Source organism: Prionailurus bengalensis, chromosome D2 (genome assembly GCF_016509475.1).
Source record: "Prionailurus bengalensis isolate Pbe53 chromosome D2, Fcat_Pben_1.1_paternal_pri, whole genome shotgun sequence".
In the NCBI taxonomy this organism is placed as follows: Eukaryota; Metazoa; Chordata; class Mammalia; order Carnivora; family Felidae; genus Prionailurus; species Prionailurus bengalensis.
In genome coordinates this window covers 8,476,815-8,503,103 of record NC_057351.1, presented here as the reverse complement: position 1 = coordinate 8,503,103, position 26,289 = coordinate 8,476,815, and the positions used below count along the sequence as shown (strand labels likewise).

The window sequence follows — 26,289 nt, the reverse complement described above, 5'->3', positions numbered from 1 at the left end:
TGATTGCCTCTGAGAAGACCCTGGCCCCAAATAAGGTCACCTGCTGAGATAACTGGGAATTAAGACCCACCCCCGAGGTGTTGGTAGGCATTTGAATTTTTTCACTCCTGCTTGTCCCTCCAGAGGGTAGGCATCAGCAAAAGTGTAAATTATCAGCGGACAAGTTTGGGTTCAATATAAGGAAGGTTGTTTTTCTATTTCCCATTGCACAGGTCTGTGAATATCTTTGAGGGTGTAGTGACAGCCCTGGAAACGTGTGCGCACGGCTTCAGTGGCCATTGGTCAGGGCTTGTGTAGATCAGGAGTCGGCAAGTTTTCTCTAAAGGTCCGTATGGTAAATCTCATTGTCTTTGCGGATCATATGGTCTCTGTTGCAACTGCTGAACCCTGCCGTTGTAGTGTGAAAACAGCCTGAGAGACAGCATAGAAAAATGAGCATGCCCGTGTTCCAATAAAACTTTATTTATAAGCATAGGTAGTGCTGGTGGAAGGAATGAGGAGTTACCATTTAAGGGGGAGAGTTTCAGCTTGAGATGTTGTAACAGCTCTGCAGATGGATAATGGTGCAGGTTGCACAATAATGTGAGTGTACTAATGCCACTGAGCTGAATACTTAACAATGGTTAAAATGGTAAGTTTTGTGTTATGTGTGATCTATCACAGTAAAAAAGTATTAGAAGAAAAAGACAACGGGCTGGAACTGGCTCACTGACAGTAAAATTGGATTGGATGTATGTGCCCTACGTAGATGCATTGTTGACCAGTCTTGGTTTAGACTCTTTCTTGGAAGTCACTACCAATCTTCCAGCCAATGAAACTCTTTGGGGATGGTCCTGGGGCGAGTGATCATTAATTGCCCCTTCTTGCTGTGAAAAGTCTGCTGTGAACTTACTTGGGTTTCTGCCCTTTTCTTCACTGGAGACTTAACAAAATTTTTTTTATTTAAATTCAATTTAGTTAATGTACAGTGTAGTATTGGTTTCGGGAGTAGAACCCAGTGATTCATCTCTTACACAGGACGCCCAATGCTCATCCCAACAAGTGCCGTCCTCAATGACCATCACCCATTTAGCCCATCACCCAGCCAACACCCCTCCAGCAGCTCTCAGTTTGTTCTGTGTTTAAGAGTCTCTTATGGTTTGCCTCCCTCTCTGTTTTTATCTTATTCTTCCTTCCGTTCCCCTATGTTCATCTGTTGTGTTTCTTAAATTCCACATATGAGTGAAGTCACATGATATCTTTCTCTGCCTGACAATTTTGCTTAGCATCCTACATTTTAGTTCCATCAATGTTGTTGCAAATGGCAAGATTTCATTCTTTTTGATTGCTGAGTAGTATTCCATTGCAATATATACCACATCTTTATCCATTCATCAGTTGGTGGACATCTGGGCTCTTTCCATACTTTGGCTATTGTTGATAGTGCTGCTATAAACATGGGGGTGCATGTGTCCCTTCGAATCAGCACTCTTGTATCCTTTGGATAAATTCCTAGTAGTGCTATTGCTGGGTCATAGAGTAGTTCTATTTTTAATTTTTTGAGGACCCTCCATACTGTTTTCCAGAGTGGCTGCACCAGCTTGTATTCCCACCAACAATGCAAAAGAGATCCTCTCTCTCCACATCCTCGCCGACATCTGTTGTTGCCTCAGTTGTTAATGTTTGACATTCTGACGGGTGTCTGGTGGTTTCTCATTATGGTTTTGATTTGCATTTCCCTGATGATGAGTGATGTTGAGCATTTTTCATGTGTCGGTTGGCCATCTGGATGTCTTCTTTGGAGAAGTGTCTATTTATGTCTTTTGCCCATTTCTTTACTGGGTTTTTTGTTTTTCGGGTGTTGAGTTTGATAAGTTCTTAAATTTTTTTTTTCTTTCAACGTTTATTTATTTTTGGGACAGAGAGAGACAGAGCATGAACGGGCGAGGGGCAGAGAGAGAGGGAGACACAGAATCGGAAACAGGCTCCAGGCTCTGAGCCATCAGCCCAGAGCCTGACGCGGGGCTCGAACTCACCGACTGCGAGATCGTGACCTGGGCTGAAGTCGGACGCTTAACCGACTGCGCCACCCAGGCGCCCCAAAGTTTGATAAGTTCTTTATAGATTTTGGATAGTAACCCTTTATCCAATATGTCTTTTGCAAATATCTTCTCTTATTGCCTCAATTGCCCTTCCCTGGAGACTAAGTACACATCTGTAACATCCGCTTTTGCCTTAGTAAACACATCGTATAAATATCCTCGCGTGAACGTCCACTGGTTCCCATTTCTTTTGAGTCGTATGTGGAGACACTGGGCATGTGTCTCTTCTTCTGACGTGGGTCATGGAGTCTCATATTCCAGAATAAATGCCGAGATATTCTTGGTTTTCTTCTTCTTCTTTTTTTTTGTAGGACTTATTTGGAGTCAAACAATTTCTTCCCCAAAATGCGGTTTTGAAGTGGCTGAGCACACATGTTTGCAGTCGTGTCATTCTGAAGGAACTCTGTGGAAATGCTCTTTTTGTTCTATGTGGATTTAATGAGAGAAACTTAAATATGGTATGTATGTTCATAATAAAACTTGCTTTAACTTTTAGCGAGTTTATTTTATCTGTGAATATGCTTATTTGTGCTGAAGGATGTGAGAAAAGCAGGAACGACCTCATCCGAGTGCTAACGGGTCTGACATTGAAGAGGTTCAATGTGGGCAAGTGCCTGGAATGTTCTCTGCTGCTTTCCTCAGGCTAGCAGCTTCCCACAGGGTGCCCATGAGGAACTACTGAGTGAGGACATCTGTCATAATTTATGTCCCAATATTTATATTTATTCTAGTGATCTATTTCTTTTAAAAAACTACTGCGTGTGTATTTAAATTTGGAACAGCAATTTCCATGTGTGTGTGTTTGTGTGTACGTACACATTTATTTATTTTTATTTCGTAAAATGTAAACCCTTGGCCAGCAAAATGCTGGTGTTTCTATGTATATTTGTAGTTTGTAATGTTGCATCATGTGAAAACGGATTTTGAGATTCTCGAATGAAGGCTCTAATTTCTCGTTCCTGATAATAGAAAAAGGTCTGATTATTATGTGAAATTTTGGAAATTCAGAAAAGCTTGTAGCAGAAAATAAAAATGGCTAGTAACCTCAACCCATGCAGCCCTATGGCTGCCATGTTGCTCTGTTTCCTCCATATGTATTCTGTGTGTGTGTGGCTGTGCAGTTTTTCTAGAACATATCTGTAGTTAGAGAATTTTTTTTCTTGTTCTTAATCTCCTATATATGAGATTATGGCTTTGAAGTGCAGAACTGATTTATTATCAATGCTTCCTTGACGCTGTATCCATCATTTATGTCAATTTATCTCTTTCGCAGTCTAGAGTGTCGGTGTATATAACACACTCTCCTGCTGGAACTTCTGTGCAAAACATATTACACTGGAGCCAGGTAGGCATTCTGGAGGGGCTGCTGGGGTTTGTATAAAATCAACGTCAGAGGGACCTGTGCCTTCCATGAAGGACTTGTCTGCGAGCCCTTCCCTTCTTGTCGCAGACCAGGCCGGTCACTTACACATCAGAGCTGGTTTCCTTCCCCTGAGTCCTGGGTTCCTGTCATTGTGTCATTGTGCCCTGTGTGCGTTCACCAAACAGGCCATTGGGCTTGCCTTTTTTCTCTCCCGTCCTGCCCCACCGCATCAGTTTCTCACCAAGTCCTAGATTTATTTTATTTCTTTTTTTTTTTTTTTTTAATTTTTTTTTCAACGTTTATTTATTTTTGGGACAGAGAGAGACAGAGCATGAACGTGGGAGGGTCAGAGAGAGAGGGAGACACAGAATCGGAAATAGGCTCCAGGCTCTGAGCCATCAGCCCAGAGCCCGACGCGGGGCTCGAACTCACGGAGCGCGAGATCGTGACCTGGCTGAAGTCGGACGCTTAACCGACTGCGCCACCCAGGCGCCCCGATTTATTTTATTTCTGTGATGCTTCATCAAGCCAGATTTTTGAGCAGCTTTGAGATGGAAGCTAATGTCAGCGTTAACCCGTGAACACAGTAGGACTGAAGACACCAGTGCATAAACCAGAGCAAACCAGTCAGGGGTGTAAATGGGAGCCAGTCACTTTTAAGATGCAGCTCTCACTGTTTTAGCACATACCACAAAAGCCATGCATGCCCATTCTAGAACATTTAGAGATCATGTACTATAGGAAAAGGATAATAAGAATTGTCTTAGGGATAAAAAACAAAGCTCTGCAATTGTCCGCAGAGATAGAAGATGTGTACCAGGAGACAGGAAATGTCTTTGCCGCCTACTGTATACCTCTTACTGCAGATCATTCCAGAAGGAAGTGGTTAAGGATGCAGATAGAAATATAGTTGCAAAAATAGATTAATTAAATTAATCAGGTGACTTGATTTATTTTCTTCTACTTACTCTTTTACAACTTGTTTCCCTCCCCCCACCCCACCCCACCCCGCCTAACAATATATCGGGGGCTTAGATCTACCTCAGGACATATTTCTGTAGAAATTTCCTTCCTAACTTCTTTTTGAACATGAAATAACTCACCATTTAAGCTCCAAACCAAGATGCTGTGGTCTTGGATAGCAGTTGCCAGGCACTGGGCAGTCACTGCCTGCAGCAGAATCACATGAGCTGCCTTTAACATTCCACCTTTTGGGGCGCCTGGGTGGCGCAGTCGGTTAAGCGTCCGACTTCAGCCAGGTCACGATCTCGCGGTCCCTGAGTTCGAGCCCCGCGTCGGGCTCTGGGCTGATGGCTCAGAGCCTGGAGCCTGTTTCCGATTCTGTGTCTCCCTCTCTCTCTGCCCCTCCCCGTTCATGCTCTGTCTCTCTCTGTCCCAAAAATAAATAAACGTTGAAAAAAAAAATTAAAAAAAAAAAAAAAACATTCCACCTTTTAATAAAATATTGTTTTAAAAAATGAGGGGAGTTGGATTCATAGTAGAGCTGTTGGATTGGCTACAATCTGGCTTCTAAAATATATTTTTTAATGTTTTATGTAGTTATTTTTGAGAGAGAGAGAGAGAGGGAGAGAGAGGGAGGGAGAGAGAGGGGCAGAGCACAAGCGGGGGAGGGACAGAGAGAGAGGGAGACACAGAACCTGAAGCAGGCTCCAGGCTCCAAGCTGTCTGCACAGGGCCTGACACGGGGCTCAAACTCACACTACGAGATCATGACCTGAGCTGAAGTCGGACGCTTAACCGACTGAGCCACCCAGGCGCTCCTCCATTACCTAAAATTTTAAATTACTATTTTTTGCCTTTTCTTTTCCATAGTAAAACATCCTGGGACAGATGTTCTTGAGTTAGAAGTGTATCCTTATACCCGAGGCACATTACTTTCTTAGGATACAGTCGTGGGAGTAGACTTCATGGTCAGAGAGATGGGCATAACTTGAAGACTTGCAATACATATTGTACTTTAGCGAGATTGAAACTGTACGTTTTCATTACCATTCAAGACCTAAGAATAACCTTCTGTCACTTAAAAAACCATCCATCCTAATACTTTAACCTTCTCCTCTGCCTTGTTATCCATATACCATTATCACGGGAGTGTAACCACAGTGCATGTTCCATTTCATTTTCTGTCTGCTTCCCACTTAATAGTATTTATGAACAGTTTTCTCTTTCTGTTGTATTATGTTTATTTGTGACGGGGCCACGCTCGTGTTGTACATATGGATGTAGCATAATGTATTTAACCAGATCCCTATCCCTGGACTTCAGCTGATTTCCGGGTTGTTAGTGCGGTGTCCTTCACATCGTCCTCCTGCTGAAATGCCCTTTCCAGTGCGTGGCGTGAAGTCCTATGCCTCTTGAGCACAAAAGTCAACTTTGGAGTTCAGTCTGAGTTCCAGGCAGATTTTTCCTTTGTACCCCACACCGTCTCCCGGTGCTTTATACAAATGTTAAAAGACACATGTGAGAGAGTGAGAAACTGATGTCTGTCTACAGTGGTGGATTTTCACTGATAATTTGAGCTGAGGACAGGTGCCCTGATGCGTGCGGTGAGTCCAAATTTTATTCCGCTTGTTAAATTTGCTTCAGGTACCGGTGTCTGTCCTTTGCAAGGGCAAAGGCAGACGCTGAACATTTCTCCTGTAGAAGCAGCATTTTATGCCATTGCTAAGAACTGAAGCTTCGCACAAATTGAAAGCAGTCGAGATGAAGCAAGTCTAGGTTTTTGCTCTTTACTGGGCACCACCGACTGGCCCGAGCTGAACAGTTTCCAATTCATTCAGCTGGTCAATTTTGGATTTGATTCTTGGCAGTTTTTAATCTGGGGATATAGAGGAGGTACGGATTGGTGTCATTTCAAAATTTTCGAAAAAGTGACTTTTTAAATGTTTTAATGTCACTATTCTAAATATGCATCCATTAGTTTCACATACAGTATTATTCCATGGTTGTAGGTAGAATTGTGTTGGCTTGTGGTACGATTTGGTGATTATACTGGCTATACTCAAGAATAAGTGTTAAATAAAATCATTAAAGTATTGAGAAAACAATAAAAATAAGGGGCGCCCGGGTGGCTCAGTCGGTTAAGCATCCTATTCTTGATTTCAGCTCAGGTCATGATCCCAGGGTCGTGAGATTGAGCCCCGCATCAGGCTCCGCACTGAGCATGGACCCTGCCTTGGATTCTGTCTCCCTCCCCCTGTCCTTCCCCCCCCTGCTCACGTGCTCTCTCTCTAAAATAAAAAATAAAATAAAATATTGAATCATTGAGTGGAGTGGATAGCTAGAAAACATGGGGATTATAAATAAATATATTAACTCATAGATTAATATAAGGATAATACAGGGGCACCTGGGTGGCTCAGTTGATTGGGCAGCTGACTTCAGCTCAGGTCACGATCTCACGGCTCTTGAGTTTGAGCCCCGTGTGGGGCTCTATTCTCATAGCTCAGAGCCTTGAGCCTGCTTCAGGTTCTGTGTCTCCCTCTCTCCTTGACCCTCCTCTGCTCATGCTCTGTGTCTCTGTCTCTCTCTAAAATAAACATTAAATTTTTTTTAAATACAAGTATAATGTAGTGTTTATATTATCCCACAGAGGTATGTTCATACATAATCAATATTTTTACATACTAATCTGAATATATTATTCCACATACATATGAATCCACCTATTAGCATTAATCCATATATTGTACGTAATACGCATTTCTTTCCCAAATAAGAGTGTTAACCCTTTGAAAAAGTTTAGGCTTCAAATCTCAGTAAAATGCCATCATGAAGCTTATCTAACAAGTACAGTTGTCAGCCCAGTGTCCTTCACGGCATGTGTGCAAAGCTGCTTTATTGGGTCGGATGGTAACTCTATTCCGATCAGAATAACGTAACTTTATCATTTAGATTATCGGAGTACAGATGACACACAGTGTTGCACTGGTTTCAGGTGCACGACACAGTGATTTGACAAGTCACGTTGTGCTATGCTTTTTGGCCACATGGCTGCCATCAGTCACCACACAACTCCGTTAACTACGAATGCCATTTTGTTTTTTCAAAAATTTTTTTGTGTTTATTTTTGAGAGAGACAGAGTGCAAATGGGGGAGGGGCAGAGAGAGAGGGAGACACAGAATCCGAAGCAGGCTCCAGGCTCCGAGCCGTCAGCCCAGAGCCCGATGTGGGGCTCAAACTCATGAACTGCGAGATCATGACCTGAGTTGAAGTTGGACGCTCAACTGACTGAAGCCACCCAGGCGCCCCTGATGCCATTTTGTTTGAAATCACAGTTTGGAAATCAAGAGTCAAACTGCACACGATGTAAAATGGACTTCTGAGGATGTAGTTAACTCCTGCAGCCTGGGAGCCTTTCTTGAACTTCTGTGTCACTCAACTTTTTTCCCCCTTTTATCTTCTTTTTTAGGTTGTTAAATACCATAAGTTTCAAGCCTTTGACTGGGGAAGCCACGCCAAGAATTATTTCCATTACAATCAGGTAAAGGCTTCAAAAGTCTTTAGAATTAATGAACTGGGCTCTGAAAGCTCACCGGGGAAGCCACCTGAGTCACAGGGCTCTGGTGGGCTTTGGTGGGCTCGGTGCTCCCTGGCTCTGTCCCCATCACCGTCACACATCAGTCACAGTGACCAGAAACACAGACTTCAGAGTCAGACTAGCCTCGGCCTGTCACCTGGTCGCTGGCGGGCCTCAGCCACATTACATGGCCAAGATACACAAAGAAACAGACTGTGGTTTGAGTGCTACATGCTCTGCAGCCTGAGGCACTTTGCCCATGCTTGTCTTGCTTCGTTGTTTCCTACAACATCCGTGTGACGGGTGTGCCGGTTGTTATTATGGAAGGTGAGGAAACGGGCCTACGGAGGCCCCGTGGCACGTGTTCCATGCGTGGGGGTACGACCCCCAAAGCCAGTGCCCCACCACGTGACTCCCGCGCTGTTCACATCCACTCCCCGGGAGCTCAGCGCCTTCGCGAGGGAACTTGACACTTGTTAGGGTACCCGGCGCGCGGTAACAGCCCGACCGCCGGCAGGCACCATAGTTAGGATTCTGTCACTGTGGCTCAGGTTTCTTCTCATTGTGGTCACGGTAACTTGAAGAGCAAACGGAGACCGCTTTTCACCACGTGATCCTCGCTGGTAAATCTCACCGGGATTTAAGGAGGATCACGTCGACTGTGTTTGTTTTGTAAATTGAAACGACGCCTCCGGTTGCTTTTATCCTAGACTTACCCTCCCCTTTACAACGTGAGAGACATGCTTGTGCCCACCGCCGTCTGGAGCGGGGGTCAGGACTCGCTGGCGGACGTCAACGACGTCAGCATATTGTTGCCCCAGATCACCAACTTGGTGCACAACAAGCTCATCCCCGAATGGGAGCATCTGGACTTCATCTGGGGCTTGGACGCCCCCTGGCGGCTGTATGACGACATGGTGAAGCTGATGTCGAAACACCTGTGAGCCGCGCCGGCCAAGTTCACCGTCACGCCGGGGATCGGGCAGGTTAAAACGCGTTCGCTTAATTTCTCTAAAATAGTTGTCTTTCCCAGGCTTTTTATATTTTTGTGTGCAATCAGATTATGCCATTGAAGGTGTTCGGGTCCAATCATGGTGTATTATTTTCCCGTTTTTTTTTTTTTTTTTTTTTTTGCTTTTTTTGCTTTTTTTGTCCAATCATGGTGTATTTGAGGCTAGTGCCTCTAACCTACCTTAGCCTTCTTAAGTTTTTTTCAATATCCTACTGATTCATGAAAGATCCTAACCGTAGTGTAGAGCCTTACAATTTGAAAATACAAATACTGCCTTTTTTGCCTTCACACAGGACACACCGAGGGTGTGTCGGAGTTTCGAAGCCGGGTGGTTTGTTGGCAGATAACCTGACGCTGATTTGAAAAAGCTCAGTGTGTGAAGTATCTGGTTCTCGTCTCTTTGCCTTAAAGGGCTCTTCAGTCCGGTGGCTTTGTGGTCATTAGGGAGCCGAATGCCATATTCTTATGTCCTCATGCAGCAGGTGCAAAGTCAAATCCCGTGATGACCCTGTGGTGCCAGGTGTGAAGATTCTGTGGTGAATGTTATCGACTCTAAAAATGTTTAAATTGCTCAGACCAAGCAGCATTGTTTGCCGGGGTCTGCAGACAATAGATGGCACTCATTAAAAAAAGACTGACTCCTGTATTTTAAATAGCTTGAAGACTCATACCTGTAACCCTCTGTCTTCCCGAGTTCGTAATTGTGTGGCAGGCGATCCCTCCACTCGTTTGAGAGCAAGAGTGCTGTGTAGAGGCAATACCGCTCTCTTCCGTGAAATTGCTGTATTCTCTTGGCCAGCTGTCGCATCAGCGCCGATGACCAGACGCAGGAGCCCAGAGGCTGCCCCGGGGGGAGCATCCTAACTCATTTTCCCACAAGAGAAACATGAGCGTGAATGTTTTGAGATCAGAGCTCAGGGAGTCTCTGTTTTCCAGTTTTCTGTGCGTCCATAGTTTTAATTCTGACTTGCGTGCCTGCTTCAGGACACCCGTAGTCACCCGCTTTCCGCATTGCGCCGTTCCCTTGCAACACTGACGGATGGATGGAATGACAGTTGACGTGTTCTTCTGACACAGCTTCTTCAGCTGCAGTAATAAAGGATATTTGGTGTTCACTGATAGATGCAGACAGCATCCTACTACTTTGTAACACTTAAAAAGCCTTGAACTTTTCAATAAAACTGAGGAGCCTCGTAGGCCTGAGGGATTGTGTGTGTATATATGTGTGTTTTCTCCTTTACTTGTACTTCCCTTTCTCTTCTGGAGGGACTGACGCTTTTCTTCCTCATCTTCTCCCCTCCTCCTTACTCTGAGTAAGCTTCACTGACCCTGCCCTTCAACCTTTGATCCCTCACCGTGGTGAGGAGGGAGCGGTCTCAAACCTAAGGGAAGGTGGGGCCTAGTTTGGAAACGCTGGCTGTCAACCTGATCTCACAGGGTTCACTGAGTGAAACTGAGTGGAAACTAAGGAGAGACCTGGGCGCCGGCTGCGGTGGGACCAGGGGTTCAAGGACTGTCCATCCAGCGCCCTCCTCGAGCAAATGAAGCAGCTGAAGCCGGCAGAGACGAGTCATGCTATAGGGTCCCTAAAACATAGATTTGTCGGGGGCGGGGGGGTCCTAAGGCGAGTTCTCCCACTACTCTGTGAGCTTGAGGGCAGATCTGTCTTACTTGTTTCTATGTATCCAGAATCGAACACAAACCCTGGAATATGGTGAGTCAATAAATCCACGTGGATTTATTGTGTGAAAAACGATACTTTGCCAATCAGTCAAATGAATTTAGATGCACAAGTAACGTCTGAGAGGGTTAAAGGACTGGAGTGGAATCTGTGTTTTCCCATGGCACCCACAGAAAAGAGTCAGATTTGGGGCGCCAGATGTCCAGCTTCGGCTCAGGCTGTGATCTCATGGTTCGTGCGTTCAAGCCCCGTGCCTGCTTGGGATTCTCTCTTTCTGCCCCTCCCCCATGCTAGCTCTCTCTCTCTCTCTCTCTCTCTCTCACTTTAAAACAGAAAAGAAAAGAGATTGTACTGGGTGCAAAGGCTATACATGCACAGGAGGATACCACTCTGCTGGCTGGCTGGCTTTATGTCCCCCCCCCCCCCGCCAAACCCCTTCTCTGTCCTTTGACCAAGGCAAACTGGTTTGGCCAACCAAGATTCTTGGGTAGGGCTGGAAAGAAAGGGACAGTGAATAAGTGTTTTGTTTGTTGTTTTCCAGTGGGAGAGAGCTCACTGGAGCAGGAATGGCTTCAGTGCCATAGGTGACCTGGCTCTGCCCTGGGGGTTCCAGTAGAGTCCCTTGAGATAAGTAAGGCTTTCACACACCAGGTGATACAGATGAGCAGGGGGGGTTGGGGTGACGAGGTGTGGGAAGGGGGGTTGGTGCATTCCACAGAGTCCACCTCTTACTGGCATGTGTTTCTCTTCCCCTCTTTCCAGACTTTTCTCTGTGGGACTTTTCTTGGGTGTGTGGGACAGTCCAGAGGTGGAGATGTTGCCCAGCTGTTCCTGACACAGTCCTGTCACCTTGCACATTTGCCTTTGTTACTGGCCTCTTGTTCCTGACATTGGTGCCTAGGCCCTTTGTGTCCTTATAGCCCTGGCTGGATTAATGTTTCATCATTGTTTTATTCTACTGTTGCACGAAACAGTCTTGCTTTATCTTTGGCTGAGTGCATGCAATGCAAGGTACGAGCTTGTGTCTCAAGACGTCCTGTAACAAGTTGGTAGGAGTTCTGACTCTCCTTTTCAAGCCGGTTTGACAAATATATTCTTTTGAGAAGGACACAAGGATGTCCACAGATCTCTAGGGCAAGAAGACTAGTTAATATTCTGCCAGCTTGGAACTCGACGATGCCGTGGTCACCCCGGGGAAAGCCACCACCAAATGAAGCTACAATGGAGAACAAAGTCATTTTTTTCATTCGCCACAAGAGGGCACTCTTGGCTTTGCTTCCAAACCTTTTCGTTCCATAAGCAGGCGTTCTCTCCTGTCTCTTCCCCTGGCAAAGGCAGAGAATTTTGTTGATTCATGGGCCAGTTGGTAATTTGAGGACTGGTGAAATCAACCATATCTCGGGTCATTTCCATCCAGGATTATGATCAATTCTTGCCTAATTCATAATAACTGAAAAATGTTGTCAAAGAATAGCTGTGCCCCAATGCGACCCGAAGATAAAATTTTGCCCAATGGGTAAAAGAGTGGTCAGGACTTCAGACGTGGAAGAGGAGGTGGGGAAGGCTTTAACCTAGACTTCACGTTTATGAAGGACCACAATTTAGACTATTGACATTATCTCCAAATAATGACGGTTATTTTGTGTTTGTATTACAGATGTTCATGTGTTAAATGTGAACATTTAAAATATACTGTATTTGTAACCTTTTTCATTTTGTGTTTTAGAGAGGGAGATATTTTCAAAATGTGACCTCCCTGAAAGGCAACATTAGGTGACAATAATTATTATAATTATTCTGATTTATTGATTTATAATTTTGAGAGTGACAAAGACAGCATGAGTGGGGCAGGGGTAGAGAGAGAGGGAGAAAGAGAATCCCAAGCAGGCCCCACACTGTCAGTGCAGAGCCCGATGTGGGGCTCAGACTCATGAAACCACGAGATCATGACCTGAACTGAAACCAAGAGTTGGACGCTTAACCGATTGAGCCACCCAGGGGCCCCAATAATTATTCTGATTTTGAAAAAGCATGTCACTAATTCATTCAAGGATATTTATTGAGTATCATATCGTGCTAGGTACAGATTTCGAGTTCAATTCCAAACTAAGCAACTAACACTCTTTCTGCCAATTTGTTTTAGTAGCACTGAAAAATACTTTGGATTTGACATCATGCCTTCCAATTTTTAAAACCTTCTCACAGGGCTTAATTCTTTTTTTTAATGTTTATTTATTTATTTATTTTATTTTTTTTTTTTTAACATTTATTTATTTTTGAGACAGAGAGAGACAGAGCATGAACGGGGGAGGGTCAGAGAGAGGGAAACACAGAATCTGAAACAGCCCCGAAGTGGGGCTCGAACTCACGGACCGCGAGATCATGACCTGAGCCGAAGTCGGCCGCTTAACCGACTGAGCCACCCAGGTGCCCCTCACAGGGCTTAATTCTTATGACTTTTCATGGAGATGATTTTATATGCTTAACATTTTATTTTTTAATATTTATTCATTTATGAGAGAGCGTGAGCAGAGGAGGGGCAGGCAGAGGGAGAAATAGAATTTGAAACAGGCTCCACACTCTGAGCTGTCAGCATAGAGCCTGACGTGGGGCTCGAACTCATGAGCTGTGAGATCATGACCTGAACTGAAGTCGGACGCTTAACTGACTGAGCCACCCAGGCGCCCCTATGCTTTATGTATTTAAAGGGGTTGATGAGCATTCTGAAAATCTCAGTAGAAGCACACACTTATGTGGATGGATAAAAACAAAACATAAAGTGTTTAAAACTAAATATGCAGCAGCCTCGGTGTGAAATAGGGTGTCAGGGAGTCTCTTGGGGGATCTAACATCTCCCATATTCTTCAGCAGCATTGTCTACTGTGTGGGGGTGGGTAAGTAATGTTCTCTGCAGTTTTTGTAAACTTCGCTATAAATGCGGCCCCAACACCAAAGTCCTTCTGTAGGACGACCTTGAAACTGACTCACGGTTCTGCTCTCACTTTGGCTAGGACTTTCTTTTTTTTTAATTTTTTTATTAAAATTTTTTTTTTCTAATGTTCATTCATTTTTGAAAGACAGAGAGAGACAGCATGACTCGGGGAGGGGCAGAGAGAGAGGGAGACACAGAATCCGAAGCAGGCTCCAGGCTCTGAGCTGTCATCACAGAGCCCGACACGGGGCTCGAACCCACAAACCGTGAGATCACGACATGAAATGAAATCGGACGCTTAACCAACTGAGCCACCCAGGTGCCCCTGGCTGTGACTTTCTATTCAACTCTAACTAGTCCTGACTTTTCCGAGAAGAAGCCTTCATTTAAGAATTTTTTTAAATGTTTACTCATTTTTTGAGAGAGAAACAGCATCATTGGGGAAGGGCAGAGAGAGAGGGAGACACAGAATCCAAAGCAGGCTCTAGGCTCCGAGCCATCAGCACAGAGCCCGATGTGGGGGCTCGAACCATGAACCATGAGATCATGACCTGAGCTGAAGTCAGATGCTTAACCGAATGAGCCACCCAGGTGCCCCAAGCCTTCATTTTTACAACGAGTAAATTACATTTTAATCTTTGGGATTACTCTACTCTCTATGAGTCTTACATGTTACGGCTGTTGTAATACAGTTCTTATCTCTGATATTCAGCGATATTTGGTTTGGTTAGCTAGAGCAAAGAACACCTTACCTAATTTGGGAAAGAAAAAAATCATAAAGGTCACATAGAAAAAGATGATATCATTGGTAATAAATTTTGCCAACTACGTGTTCTATTTGTGGGGAGTGGGGGCAGTATCCAAAGTCTTTTTGTGCTGAATAACTTCGAGACTGTGCTTAAATATGCACAGACTTGATTGTTGCAGTCTGGTGAAAGTGATCTGATCTCTGGGGTAGCTGGAGAAGAAAGGAATCCTATCGTCTAACGCTGTCAGAAAGGGGTTGCCAACATAAACATGATATACAGGAACTCAAAATCAACTGGAGAAGCGCAAGAAATAGTATGGCCAAAGTCCTAATACCGCCAGAAATCAGTTAAACCTCTCTCAGTACATAGGTTACCCTAAACCACACCAACCAGCGCTCTAGAAAAAAAAAATTCTATTTTTAAGCCTTGATTTAGAGCTTTAAAAATGAGCACTGAATCCACAAATACATCTTGAACACTAACTATGTGTAAGGTACAATGCTTGGCATTGTGGGAAAAGATCCTAAAAGATAGAATCTGTGCCCTAAAAAGATCTATTCACCTAGCAAGCCGTTCAGTGTATTTTGTGCAAATGAAGTGTTCAAAGGCACACATTTGCCAGTGTGAGAAACGATGCTGCTTTAGTCCAAACTAATTAGTGTTTGATTCTATTCGGGTCCAGCAAGTGATGCTGGTTTTGGTCGCCCATAATGTGCTAACTTTTCTCCAGCACCCTCCATATGACATTGAATGAACAGTGATGAGATTTTAACTGACTCCTTTTCCTGAGATGGTTGCATTTGTATATGGGACAAAAACTTCTGTCCTGGGCAGCTGATGGGCCGGAAAGGCAGACAAGACAGTGGCTATTTTTCAAAGTGCTATGAGCAAGAAGGGGAGAGTCTGGGCCAAGCAGGGGGAAGCCGCAGCCTCTGGGTCTTGTTGCACAGGGCTTTACGCAACCAGCCCTTGGAGACTATTCTAACAGGCTTAGTAATAGAGGACAGAAAAACCAAAGAAGGCAAAGAATGGGCTGGTTGGTCCTGGGGGCTCAAAGGAGGCAGTCCTGACGGCAATCTAATAGCTAAATCCAAATTAAAATAGCTAAGTCCAAATCTGTCAATGCCACCCACTTCAAAAAAATCCACGAGAGCACCCAAAGCATCCAAGCATGATAGCCAAAATCACAGAGGACAGCATGTTCTGGATGGAAATTTGAAGGTTGACTTAATTTCTTTCGAAGGCAAATCTGAGTGATACTTTACCTCTGAACACAATTCGTTCATAAGTCTGAGAGAGTGAGCCCTGATGGTACCTTTGGAGCACTGAGGGGTCCAAGAGGGAAGGAGATCAAGCCCTTCCTCTCCCCAACCCCCCCACCCCCCCAGGTGCTGCTTGAGCCATACAAAGTTCAAGGGCAGGCCACGTCTACCAGGAATGGGAAAGAAGGAAGTCCCTGGGTTGCCCTCAAGGTGAATTAGAAATAGCATTGGAGGAGGGGAAGTTTGAAGAGAAGCCTGGATAGAACCCACAGGTTGTTAATGTGCAAGGAACTCCCCAGCAGGGGGCTGGGGGCCTGCATTGTACCCGTCTCTGATACCATCTAGCTCTCCGAGCAATTAGAAAAGCCGCCTCTTTCGTTGTGCACTGGCGATCATGAAGCTCAGAGCTGTTTCTGAACCTTCGTCTCATCAACACACAAGCAGAATATCATAATATTCTTGTGGCACATAGAAGTTTTAAAGAAAAAAGGCTGCAGGGCGCCTGGGTGGCTCAGTGGGTTGAGTGGCACACTCCTGATTGCGGCTCAGGTCATGATCTCATGGTTCCTGAGTTCGAGTCCCATGTCCGGCTCTGCTCGCTGTGTGGAGCCTGCTTCGGATCTCTTCTCTCCTTCTTTCTGGCCCTTCCCCACTAGCGCTGTCTCTCAAAAATGAGTAAACGTTAAAAGAAAATCAAAGCTGCATTTTCTCACCTTTCTGGCCCTTCCCCACTAGCGCTCTCTCTCAAAAATAAGCCAACATTAAAAAAAATAAAAGCTGCACGCAGTATGGCTGGATGCCGCAGAGAATGGGCCATCTAGGGAATATGTGTTCCATCTGTGACAGTGCAGGGACATACACCACTTCGGAGGTCGTGGATTATGAATTAGCTCATTACAGGGTGTGTGCATAACATCCAATACGTGATTAGATATTAACATATATATTATGAATTGGCTTACTCTGTATCATATGTATATATGCACACATCCTACATATTGCTGTATTTCTAGGTCGGTATATTTATCTGTGTTTCTGTTGTGCTGATTCTCTCCTCCCAATATATGGCTTTCTGTCTCTCATTTCTCTTTATGTGGTTTTTTGTGAACTTAATTGTAAACTTCCTCAGTTCCTCTTTAGGTGAAGTGTGGAGTACAAATTTAAAATATCAAGTGTCTTACTTTGTTCGCGGTGTGGCGGGCACTCTTGCTTTTGCTTCTGTAAGGCTGGGATGGTTGTAGCATGATTCTTCCTGGCGGCATGGGGAGCCCAGCCCTTCTAAGGACTGGATGAAGTCACTTCAAGTGAAACACTTAGCTAATGCCTGGCAGACATTAGATTATGGTTGTTTTCCCATTTTAATGCTTCAAATAACCTCATGAGATGGCTACTATTATTTTCCTTTGGCGGGGCGGGGTGGGGAGTGGGGTGGATAGGGATGGGTGGGGGGTGTGGATTAGAAAATGCAAAGCTTTAATGTTTATAGCAGCACTCTCAACAATAGCCAAATTATGGAAAGAGCCTAAATGTCCATCAACTGATGAATGGATAAAGAAATTGTGGTTTATATACACAATGGAGTACTATTTGGCAATGAGAAAGAATGAAATATGGCCCTTTGTAGCAACATGGATGGAACTGGAGAGTGTGATGCTAAGTGAAATAAGCCATTCAGAGAAAGACAGATACCATATGTTTTCACTCTTATGTGGATCCTGAGAAACTTAACAGAAACCCATGGGGGAGGGGAAGGAAAAAAAAAAAAAGAGGTTAGAGTGGGAGAGAGCCAAAGCATAAGAGACTCTTAAAAACTGAGAACAGGGGCGCCTGGGTGGCGCAGTCGGTTAAGCGTCTGACTTCAGCCAGGTCACGATCTCGCGGTCCGTGAGTTCGAGCCCCGCGTCGGGCTCTGGGCTGATGGCTCAGAGCCTGGAGCCTGTTTCCCATTCTGTGTCTCCCTCTCTCTCTGCCCCTCCCCCATTCATGCTCTGTCTCTCTCTGTCCCAAAAATAAATAAAAACGTTGAAAAAAAAAATTAAAAACTGAGAACAAACTGAGGGTTGATGGGGGTGGGAGGGAGGGGAGGGTGGGTGATGGGTATTGAGGATGGCACCTTTTGGGATGAGCACTGGGTGTTGTATGGAAACCAATCTGACAACAAATTTCATATATTGGAAAAAAGAAAAAGAAAATGCAAAGCTTTGGGGGCTCTGGGGTGGCTCAGTGGGTTAAGTGTCTGACTCTTGATTCTGCTACGGTCAGGATCTCCCACTTTGTGAGTTTGAGTCCCGCATGGGGCTCTACACTGGTGGTGTGGATTTTTCCTGTTTTCCCGTGGATTCACACTGTTTGGGATTTTTTCTTTCTCTCCCTCTAAATAAGTAAATGAAAGAGAGAAAGAAAGGAAGAAAGAAAGGAAGGAAGAAAGAAAGGAAGGAAGGGAGAGAGAGAGAGAGAGAAAGAGAGAGAAAGAAAGAGAAAGAAAGAGATAGAGAGAAAGAGGAAAAAAGAGAGAGAGAGAAGAAAGAAAAAAGAAAGAAAGAAATAAAGAAAAAGAGAGAGAGAAAGAAAGGGAGAGAAAGAGAAAGAAAAGAGAGGAAGGAAGAAAGGAAGGAAGGAAGGAAAGGAAAGGGAAGAGAGAGAGAGAGAGAAAGAAAAAGAAAGAGAGAAAAGAAAGAAAAGAAAGAGGAAAGAGAGGAAGAGAGAGAGAAAGAGAAAGAGAGGAAGGAAGGAGGGAGGGAGGGCAGGTAAGGGAAGGAGGGAGGGAGGAAGGAAGGAAGAAAAGAAAGAAAAGAAAGAAAGAAAAGAAAGAAAAGAAAGGAAGGAAGGAGAGAAAGAAAGAAGAAAGAAAAGAAAAGAAAAGAAAAGAAAAGAAAAAAAAGAAAATAAATAAATAAATGTAAAACCTGGGGAGGGAAGCGCCGGTCCCAACCTCATGGACCCTAGAAGAGGCAAAGCTAGCATTAGTTAGGAGTGGTCCCGCCTTCAAAGTGTTGGTTCCGAACTTCTGTCCTCTAGGGGTCTCTTGTGTCGCGCGCCGGCCACCCCGGGCAAGGCGGAGGTGGTCTCCTACGCAGGTCCCGGGGTGGCCCCAGAGCTCTCCGGGTGCCGACCCCCTCCCTCCCGCTCCGTCCCCGGCCTGCCCACCCGGTGGCCTGCCGACAGCCGCGGGGGTGGGGCCGGCCTCTGGGCGCCCGGGCCGGTCCGCGGAGCGCGGGTTGAGGTCGAGCGGCGGGTTGGAGGCGCGGAGGCCGCGGAGAGGACAGGGCAGGTGCGGCCTCATCCGCTGCCCCCACAGCCTCCCGCGGAGTCAGGTGCGCGCAAGAGTCAGCAACGCGGGTGGTTCGCTGCTTTCCTGCCTCCATCCCGCGGCGAGACCTAGCGGCTTTTTAGCCAGATCTGGGCACGCGTCCCCTGCGCTGTCGCCGCGCCTCCCCGCCCGGGTCGCGGGGTCTGAGCCCCGCGCGCGCCGCGGAGAAACGACCCGCCGCCGGGAGTCCGCGCGCAGTGGGGTCGGGAGCTTGCGGCCAGCGTGGGGGAGAGCCCCTCTCTCGGAGACTCTGGGACCGGGGAGGTTCTGGTCCCGCCCGCAGGGCGCCCTGACTTCTTGCGCTGGTGGCCGCTGCGCGCGCCCGGGGACTCCGCGGTTCCCAGCGACAGGTTACTCTGCTGCTTCGCGGCGCGTTAGACCGACGGGAGGCGTGCAGACGGAAAGGACCCGACATACAGAAGCTACGTCGCTTTAAAACGTTTTTTTTTTTTTTTTAAGATACAATGATACTTCGCCTCTGATGAAAGCACGCAGACGCAATTCTATGTATGCATTAAAAAAATGCAGATAATTCTGCACTGATTGCAAAGGCGCTCTTTATCGAGGTGACGGAAATAAGCCCTTATCTCGTCCGGGGGTCACGACGACACGGAGGAATTAAGTGGTATGGTGTGTAAATTGTTGGTCAGTTGAAAAAAAAATCGGAACATAAACGTGCACGCATGCGAAAAGTTATTCAGGAGCACTGCGCACGGCGCACGCAGGGGGGCCGAGCGGCGGGAGACGCGCGTCCGGACCGCTAAAGCGCGGCTCGGCGCAGCTCTTTCTGCGGAGGGCCCGGCGCGGCGGGGAGAGCGGGCGCGAGGGCGGCTGACGTCACCGGGGGCGGGGCCGCGGCCGCCGAGAAAAGGCGGCGGGCGGCGCGAGCCGTCGCAGCTGCCGGGCACGGCCTCGCCATGAGCGGCCGCAACGCGTCCGACGAGCTCCGCGTCCTGTGTAGCCCCGGCCCGCTGTTCCTGCAGCCGCTCTGGGACGGCCTGCGGGCCCGGGAGGCGCTCCTGCAGTCGCCCTTCTTCCCGGCCGTCTTCTCCATCGGCACCTACCTGGGCTGCTGCCTGCCCTTCGTGCTGCTGGACGCGCTGTGCCCCTGGGTGCCCGCGCTGCGGCGCTACAAGATCCACCCGGACTTCGCGCCGTCGGCGCGGCAGCTGCTGCCCTGCCTGGCGCAGACCCTCTACCAGCACGCCGTGTTCGTGTTCCCCGTGACGCTGCTGGACTGGGCCCGCGGCCCGGCCCCCGTGCCCCCCGAAGCCCCCGAGCTGCTGCAGCTGGCGCGCCACGTCGGCTGCTGCCTGCTGCTCTTCGACGCCGAGTTCTTCGCGTGGCACGTGCTGCACCACCGGGTGCCCTGGCTGTACCGCACGTTCCACAAGGTGCACCACCAGAACGCGGCGTCGTTCGCGCTGGCCACGCAGTACATGAGCGTCTGGGAGCTGTTTTCCCTGGGCTTCTTCCACCTGCTGAACGTCACGCTGCTCGAGTGCCACCCGCTCACCGTGCTGGTTTTCCACGTGCTCAACATCTGGCTGTCGGTGGAGGACCACTCGGGCTACGACTTCCCCTGGTCCACCCACAGACTCGTGCCCTTCGGCTGCTACGGCGGCGTGGAGCACCACGACCTGCACCACTCACAGTTCAACTGCAACTTCGCCCCCTACTTCACGCACTGGGACAAGCTGCTGGGGACCTTCCGGTCCCCGCACGCCAAGTGAGGCGCGCGCCCCCCGGCGGGCGCGGCGGGGCGGGTGCCCCTCGCACCCGGGACTGCTGGGCGCTTCGCACTCGAATCAGGACAGACACACCCGAGCCTTTGTGTTGTTCTGTTTTTGTAAGTAATTTATTACCTGATGGAGATTTGTGGGTAAAATCTGATGTATTTTCACAGCCTGACCAAGTAATTTATATCGTTTTTGCGTATTGAGGATTGTACTCGGAGTCTAATTCTAGCTCACTAAAGTAGCGTTGATTCCTGGATATGTATATATGATATATGTATATCACTGGTGTATTTAAATCATCTCTAAAACGTTTGTTTGTAGGACAAGGACTTTCTTATTTTTCAAAGTGTCACAGAAATAGGCTAAAAGAACATATTTTTGTGGAAAATGTGAACAGTGAAACATTCCTGCTGGACAGTGATCACAGTTACAGTACTTTCCCCCAATTTTTTCATATAACTGTATATTTATATTGAATGAAATGTTATTTGTGCTTTAAAAGTGAAAAAAACCAACCTAAATCAAACAAATACTGGATGCTGTTTTTCTGGCATTTTGACTGATAAATACCAAAATTGGAAGAGGGGGCTGGGGCAGGAGGTGTCCTTCAGAGTCTGCATCAGCCATAGAACGAGAGGAATCTGGTGGGGGCTATTTTGGGGGGATTGTAGGAGAGACACTGGGGAGAAGGGGTCAGTCTGTTTTGCTCTAGTAACTTCACAGCGCGGGGGGGGGCACTATTGTTCTGGATGCTTTTCAGTTTTTCAGCTGATTTCTACATAACAAGCAAATCAAAGAATTACCTTCTAAAGTTTTAGAGAGATTAACACTGTTCGACCATTTGATTATTTGGAGGAGAGTGGTGCTGGGCGGGTGTGCCTTGCTTTGCAAAACTAGTGAGTGAGGTGTGTGCATTAGAAGGGTGCAAAGATACAGAAAGAGATTCTGAGAAGCCCTCCTCTTCAGGAAGCCATCTGGTCTAATTGGCCATCACACACATAGCGTCTGAAATTGGGGATTTTTGCATACTCCCTTTCCTTAAGTAAAGACCTGCATGCAGATTGCATATCCCTTTCTCAAAGAGAGAAAAAGGGAAATTTGGCCCCAGGTCCCTGGTTCCTCATCTGTAAAGGGAGATGGCGTTCCAGATGTTCTCACAGATTACCGTGAGATCACAGTGACAGTAAATGTCCCTGTTACTGGCCACACACCTGTTACCCATCAGTACCCGAATTCGTTTCATGTTATCTTTGGATCAGAGTTAAATAGGGTAAAATAAAACACCAAGGCAATTTAGACAGAAAGGTCTAAAGAGTGGCAACTTTGTATGTAGTTCTAGGCTCATTATGTATGAACCAAGCTGTCTCCTTTAAAAGTGAAACATTCTTCTCAAGACCCGGTATCCATAGCCTGCCGGATGAGACCTCCTGAGAAGTAGGTTCAGGCTCTCCCAATCTTTGGCAAGATGAAATCAGAATGCCCGGATGTTCTGCTGATTTCCACCCCACTCCCAATACGTGCGCTCTTTTGGTTTCTTCACCAAAGCTACCTCCTCCTCTGTCCGCAGCAGAAGGTCCATGCCAGGTCTCAAAGATTATATTGATATATGAAAGTGGGGTTGCCCCCGAACTGCCTGCACATCTTGGATCAGGACAGTGTATCACAGCTCACTCAGAGGATTTAAAAAAAAAAATTTTTTTTTTCAACGTTTATTTATTTTTTTGGGACAGAGAGAGACAGAGCATGAATGGGGGAGGGGCAGAGAGAGAGGGAGACACAGAATCGGAAACAGGCTCCAGGCTCTGAGCCATCAGCCCAGAGCCCGATGCGGGGCTCGAACTCACGGACTGCGAGATCGTGACCTGGCTGAAGTCGGACGCTCAACCGACTGCGCCACCCAGGTGCCCCTCAGAGGATTTTTTAAACATCTCGTGTCGCCTCACCGTATAAGGGAATGTTGCATCTTGGGGAAACTTGTACCCACGGAAGTTATTTGGGTTTAGAAACACTTTCCCTAAATTGATGTTTTAATGCATTGGAAGGTGAAGTAGGGGAGCGGAGAGGATGAGCAGGTTTTCAGATAGTTTGAGAGCCTAATGATAATAATCCTAGTGAAGTCGTTCACATCTGCATGGCCTTTTCGAGCATCTCCCCACTGGTTCCTTACACTCCGCGGGAGATAGGACGGTTGCTCTGATTATCGTGATTACTCCCACCCCGTATTGGGGATGGAGAACTGGTACCTCCATGGAGAACTGGTTCCCCACAGGGGAAGCGACGTACGCCCGATTATAAAGCACGAGGAGCTAGAGCCAGTCCTTGAACTCTGCTCTTCTGATGCCTGTGGTGCTCTCCACGGCTCCCGGGGAGACAGAAACCCTGCAACACCACCAGATGGTCTCTCTCTGCTATTCCTCCTCGGCCACCGCCTCTCGAGCAAAATTCCCCCGCCTGGCCCCCTGCTTTGCTTGGACATCCCTAGATTCAAAGCCAGGGAGAGTGGGCGAGGCCAGCCTAAACCGGACCTGAGTCAAGGGCTCTGTTTTCTGTACCCCCCACCACATATCAGCAAGAGCACACACAGGGCAGCAAGACTACCCTGAGGGGAGGCTTGACTCCGGGACTTACTAGCTGAGTGATGGTGGACAGATCACTTGACCTGTCTTTGCCTTGGCTTCCTCATCCGTGAAATGTGGATCATCACAGAGCCTGCCTTACGGGGCTTCTGGGTTATCCCTGCGTGTGCAGGGGTAGGAGGGCTGGAGGTCACGGACCATTGGTTTGCTGCCGGGGACACTTCGAGATGTGAGCGCTGAGACGGCCGGGCGGGGACAGGGATCTCCCGTCCACACACCTGAGCTCTCCCACCGCACAGGGGACCAAATCAAGCAAGCCCAGGTTTTGATCCCGCCTTTCCCTGGAAGCTGATTCTCTTGTCCTCCTTTGAAGGCTAAAAGGCTTGGAAAGAGACAGAAGTCTGTGTTTGTCTGGTTCTACTTCCTTACCTCTGAGTCATGCAGCCCCCACCTCTTCCAGAAGCATCCACACCCGGCTCTCTGCTCCCTTCCCAATGATCAAATCTAGTGACTTCTTCCTCTTGGGTTTTCATCTTCCCAGCATTTTTTTTTCTTTTCAAAGGGTATTTGTTTTTGCTAACCCGCCTCTTCTTAGAATGATTTTAGTGAGGTTTCTCCAAACTGCTTTCCTTCCTAATTCTCTAGCTTCCTTCAGGGGGCCCACACTTTTCTCAGCTGGGAGGCAAGCCCCCCCCGGTGATGCTCTTCTTGTTGGAAAGTATCTGTTCTGCCTGCGACGAATGTCCTTCGTGCCGGCTTCTACCGCACTCTCCAAATCTCTGCTCTCATTGCGTTCTGAAACACACACACAACATCTAATAACTGCATGTGCATATACACACTATGTGTATGGCCATACACAGACCATAGGTCCGCCCACTATTATATGTCCACAGGCATGCATTTGCACACATACAACACACCCCATATGAATATACACATACACACACAGACTCATATACATGTATGCACAGACATATATGCATTACATATGCACATTATACACACACACACACACACACACACACACACACACACACACACACTATACATGTTCCCATTTCTGTCTTGCTTAGCATTTATTTTTGCCCCTAGTACTATTCTCCTCCTTGATATATACCGGTTCGGTGTTGCATGAATCCTGGAAGCAGTAGACACAGCTTTGCCGTTAGCCCTGTCTTCCTTCCTCCATTCCATCCCTCACTAGTCCGTCCCGGCTTCCTCACTAAGGTCATGCTCACGACTCATAATCTCTGTCCTACGACAGGTCACAGTCTGCTGAGAGAGACAATCGGGCCAGGAAATGCATCCAGTGTGATGCAGTCCGTGCCCCGATGGTGGGAAAATGGATCGGGGCGTCAAGAGAACCCAAGGGAAGGGGGCTCATTGGAGCAACAGAAACCACGAAGGATTTGTAGGCGTTTGCCAGGCAGGGCGAAGGGCATACCTGTCAGAAGCGACAGCCGTGCAGAGCAGAGAGGAGTGGAGATACTTGGCGTGCTTGAAACGAGGAGGGAGGCACAGAGCACCGTGAGAACGAGGAAGGAATGTCCTGCCCCTTGACAGGCCGGAGGACCTGTTAGCTCCCCTGCCTGTGCGCAGGGGTTTGGGGAGACGTGTGCAAAATGGCTTCAAAGCCCGTGTTAGGGCTTGCTGTTATTTGTTGGTTTGTGATGAGTGCGTGGATGAATGCACTCAACACTGGGCTTGGAAATGACATTCTGAGAAGCTTAGGTTGTGTTCTCCAGGCACCTATCCCTCAGGGTGAGGGGAGGGCTCCCCAGATCTTAAGCAAAGGAGTGATGTGATCAGACCTGGTGGAAGGAGGTAACTGGCGGCAGAGAAGGGTGTGGGGGTTCCACCTAGGGGGCCGCTGGGTTCCAATCCTGGCTCTCTGGCTTAGGAGGAACTCTGTGAGCTTCAACAAGTTCCTCCATCGAAGACTCAGTTTCCTCACCTGTAAGAAGAGGGTGGTAGTACCTGCCTTTAGAATTATGGTGAGCAGGGCACCTGGGGGGCACGGCCGGTGAAGCGTCCGACTCTTGGTTTTGGCTCAGGTCCTGATCCCACAGTTCGTGAGTTCGAGTCCCCCGTTGGGCTCCGTGCTGGTGGTGTGGAGCCTGCTTGGGATTCTCTCTCTCCCTCCCTCTCTCGGTGCCCTTCCCACATGCACTGTCTCTCTCTCTCAAAATAAATTAATCAATTAAAAAAAGAATTATGGGGAGCAGTAAGGAAGATGTTTAGAGAATTCAGCACTCTGCTTCCCATACAGCAAACGCTCTGTGAGTAATAGTCGCTCTCCTGTGACAAGTTACAAAAACCTCAGGACTGCAGGCAAGACAGAATCAGCTTGCTCCCGAACAAGTGGGGATAAGGTGGAAAGGAAGAAATGGGTCTCTCTGTCGTCATAACAGCAACACAGGCTCACGGAAAAATTTCGACCGCTAGAGAACAGTGTGAAGAGTACCTTCCGCCCCCGTTCGGTGAACTGATTCCCACTGCAGATACAACCAACGTCAACCCTTTTTTGGGTACCAGACCAGAAAGCCAGTCGTTCAGCGTTTCTCTCCTCTCCCTCTCCTTTGCAGCTAGGATTGCATTAAATGCATCAAGAGTTAAAAAAAGAAAAAAAAAAGTTAATGTGAACAGAAATTTTTAGATAAAAGCCCACGGGCCTTTCCTCCCTCTAAATGTCTTTTGCTTATTTCCTTTTTCTGTACTGTTTGATCACGACTTACAACAAGAAGAGAAACTGAACTTGCCTGCCTTCCCCGCCGTCTGTGGAAGCCGTGCCTGGGGCGCGGCAGAAAGGGCAGGTCACGGTCACGGGAAGAGCGAGCTTCTCCTGCTCCCTGCGACTGGGGGTCTCCCTGTCCCCTCTCTCTCATGCCCACACCCCTTTCCCATCCGGGGGAGATCACTCGAGTCCCCGTGGACGTCAGTTTCCCTCTCTGTGAAATGGGTGGAGGTCGGGGCGGACGGGAAGGAGATGGCTTCCGACTGGGGAGGTAGCCCGGGGTACGATGCTGAGGTGGGAGTGAGT

At 47.4% G+C, this 26,289-nt stretch overlaps 2 protein-coding genes across 3 annotated transcripts in view; both read left to right on the top strand.

The window, feature by feature from the left end:
* Positions 1-10,193, top strand: part of LIPA (lipase A, lysosomal acid type) — a 36,257-nt gene extending 26,064 nt beyond the window's left edge. For both annotated transcript variants that reach the window (XM_043596158.1, XM_043596159.1), the window contains exons 7-10: positions 2,393-2,539; positions 3,355-3,426; positions 7,878-7,949; positions 8,696-10,193. In XM_043596158.1, the coding sequence (XP_043452093.1) occupies positions 2,393-2,539; positions 3,355-3,426; positions 7,878-7,949; positions 8,696-8,929 (525 nt within the window). In that variant the 3' untranslated portion in view covers positions 8,930-10,193. The remainder of the gene's footprint in view (positions 1-2,392; positions 2,540-3,354; positions 3,427-7,877; positions 7,950-8,695) is intronic.
* Positions 10,194-19,060: 8,867 nt separating this feature from the next.
* CH25H (cholesterol 25-hydroxylase) lies at positions 19,061-21,194 on the top strand. The gene has a single exon (XM_043596157.1). The coding sequence runs from the start codon at positions 19,849-19,851 to the stop codon at positions 20,662-20,664; it is 816 nt and encodes a 271-aa protein (XP_043452092.1). The 5' UTR covers positions 19,061-19,848; the 3' UTR covers positions 20,665-21,194.
* The last annotated feature ends 5,095 nt before the right edge of the window (positions 21,195-26,289 follow it).

Coding starts and splice junctions, on each gene's coding strand:
- CH25H (XM_043596157.1), top strand. CDS start 19,849: ATGAGCGGCCGCAACGCGTCCGACGAGCTCCGCGTCCTGTGTAGCCCC.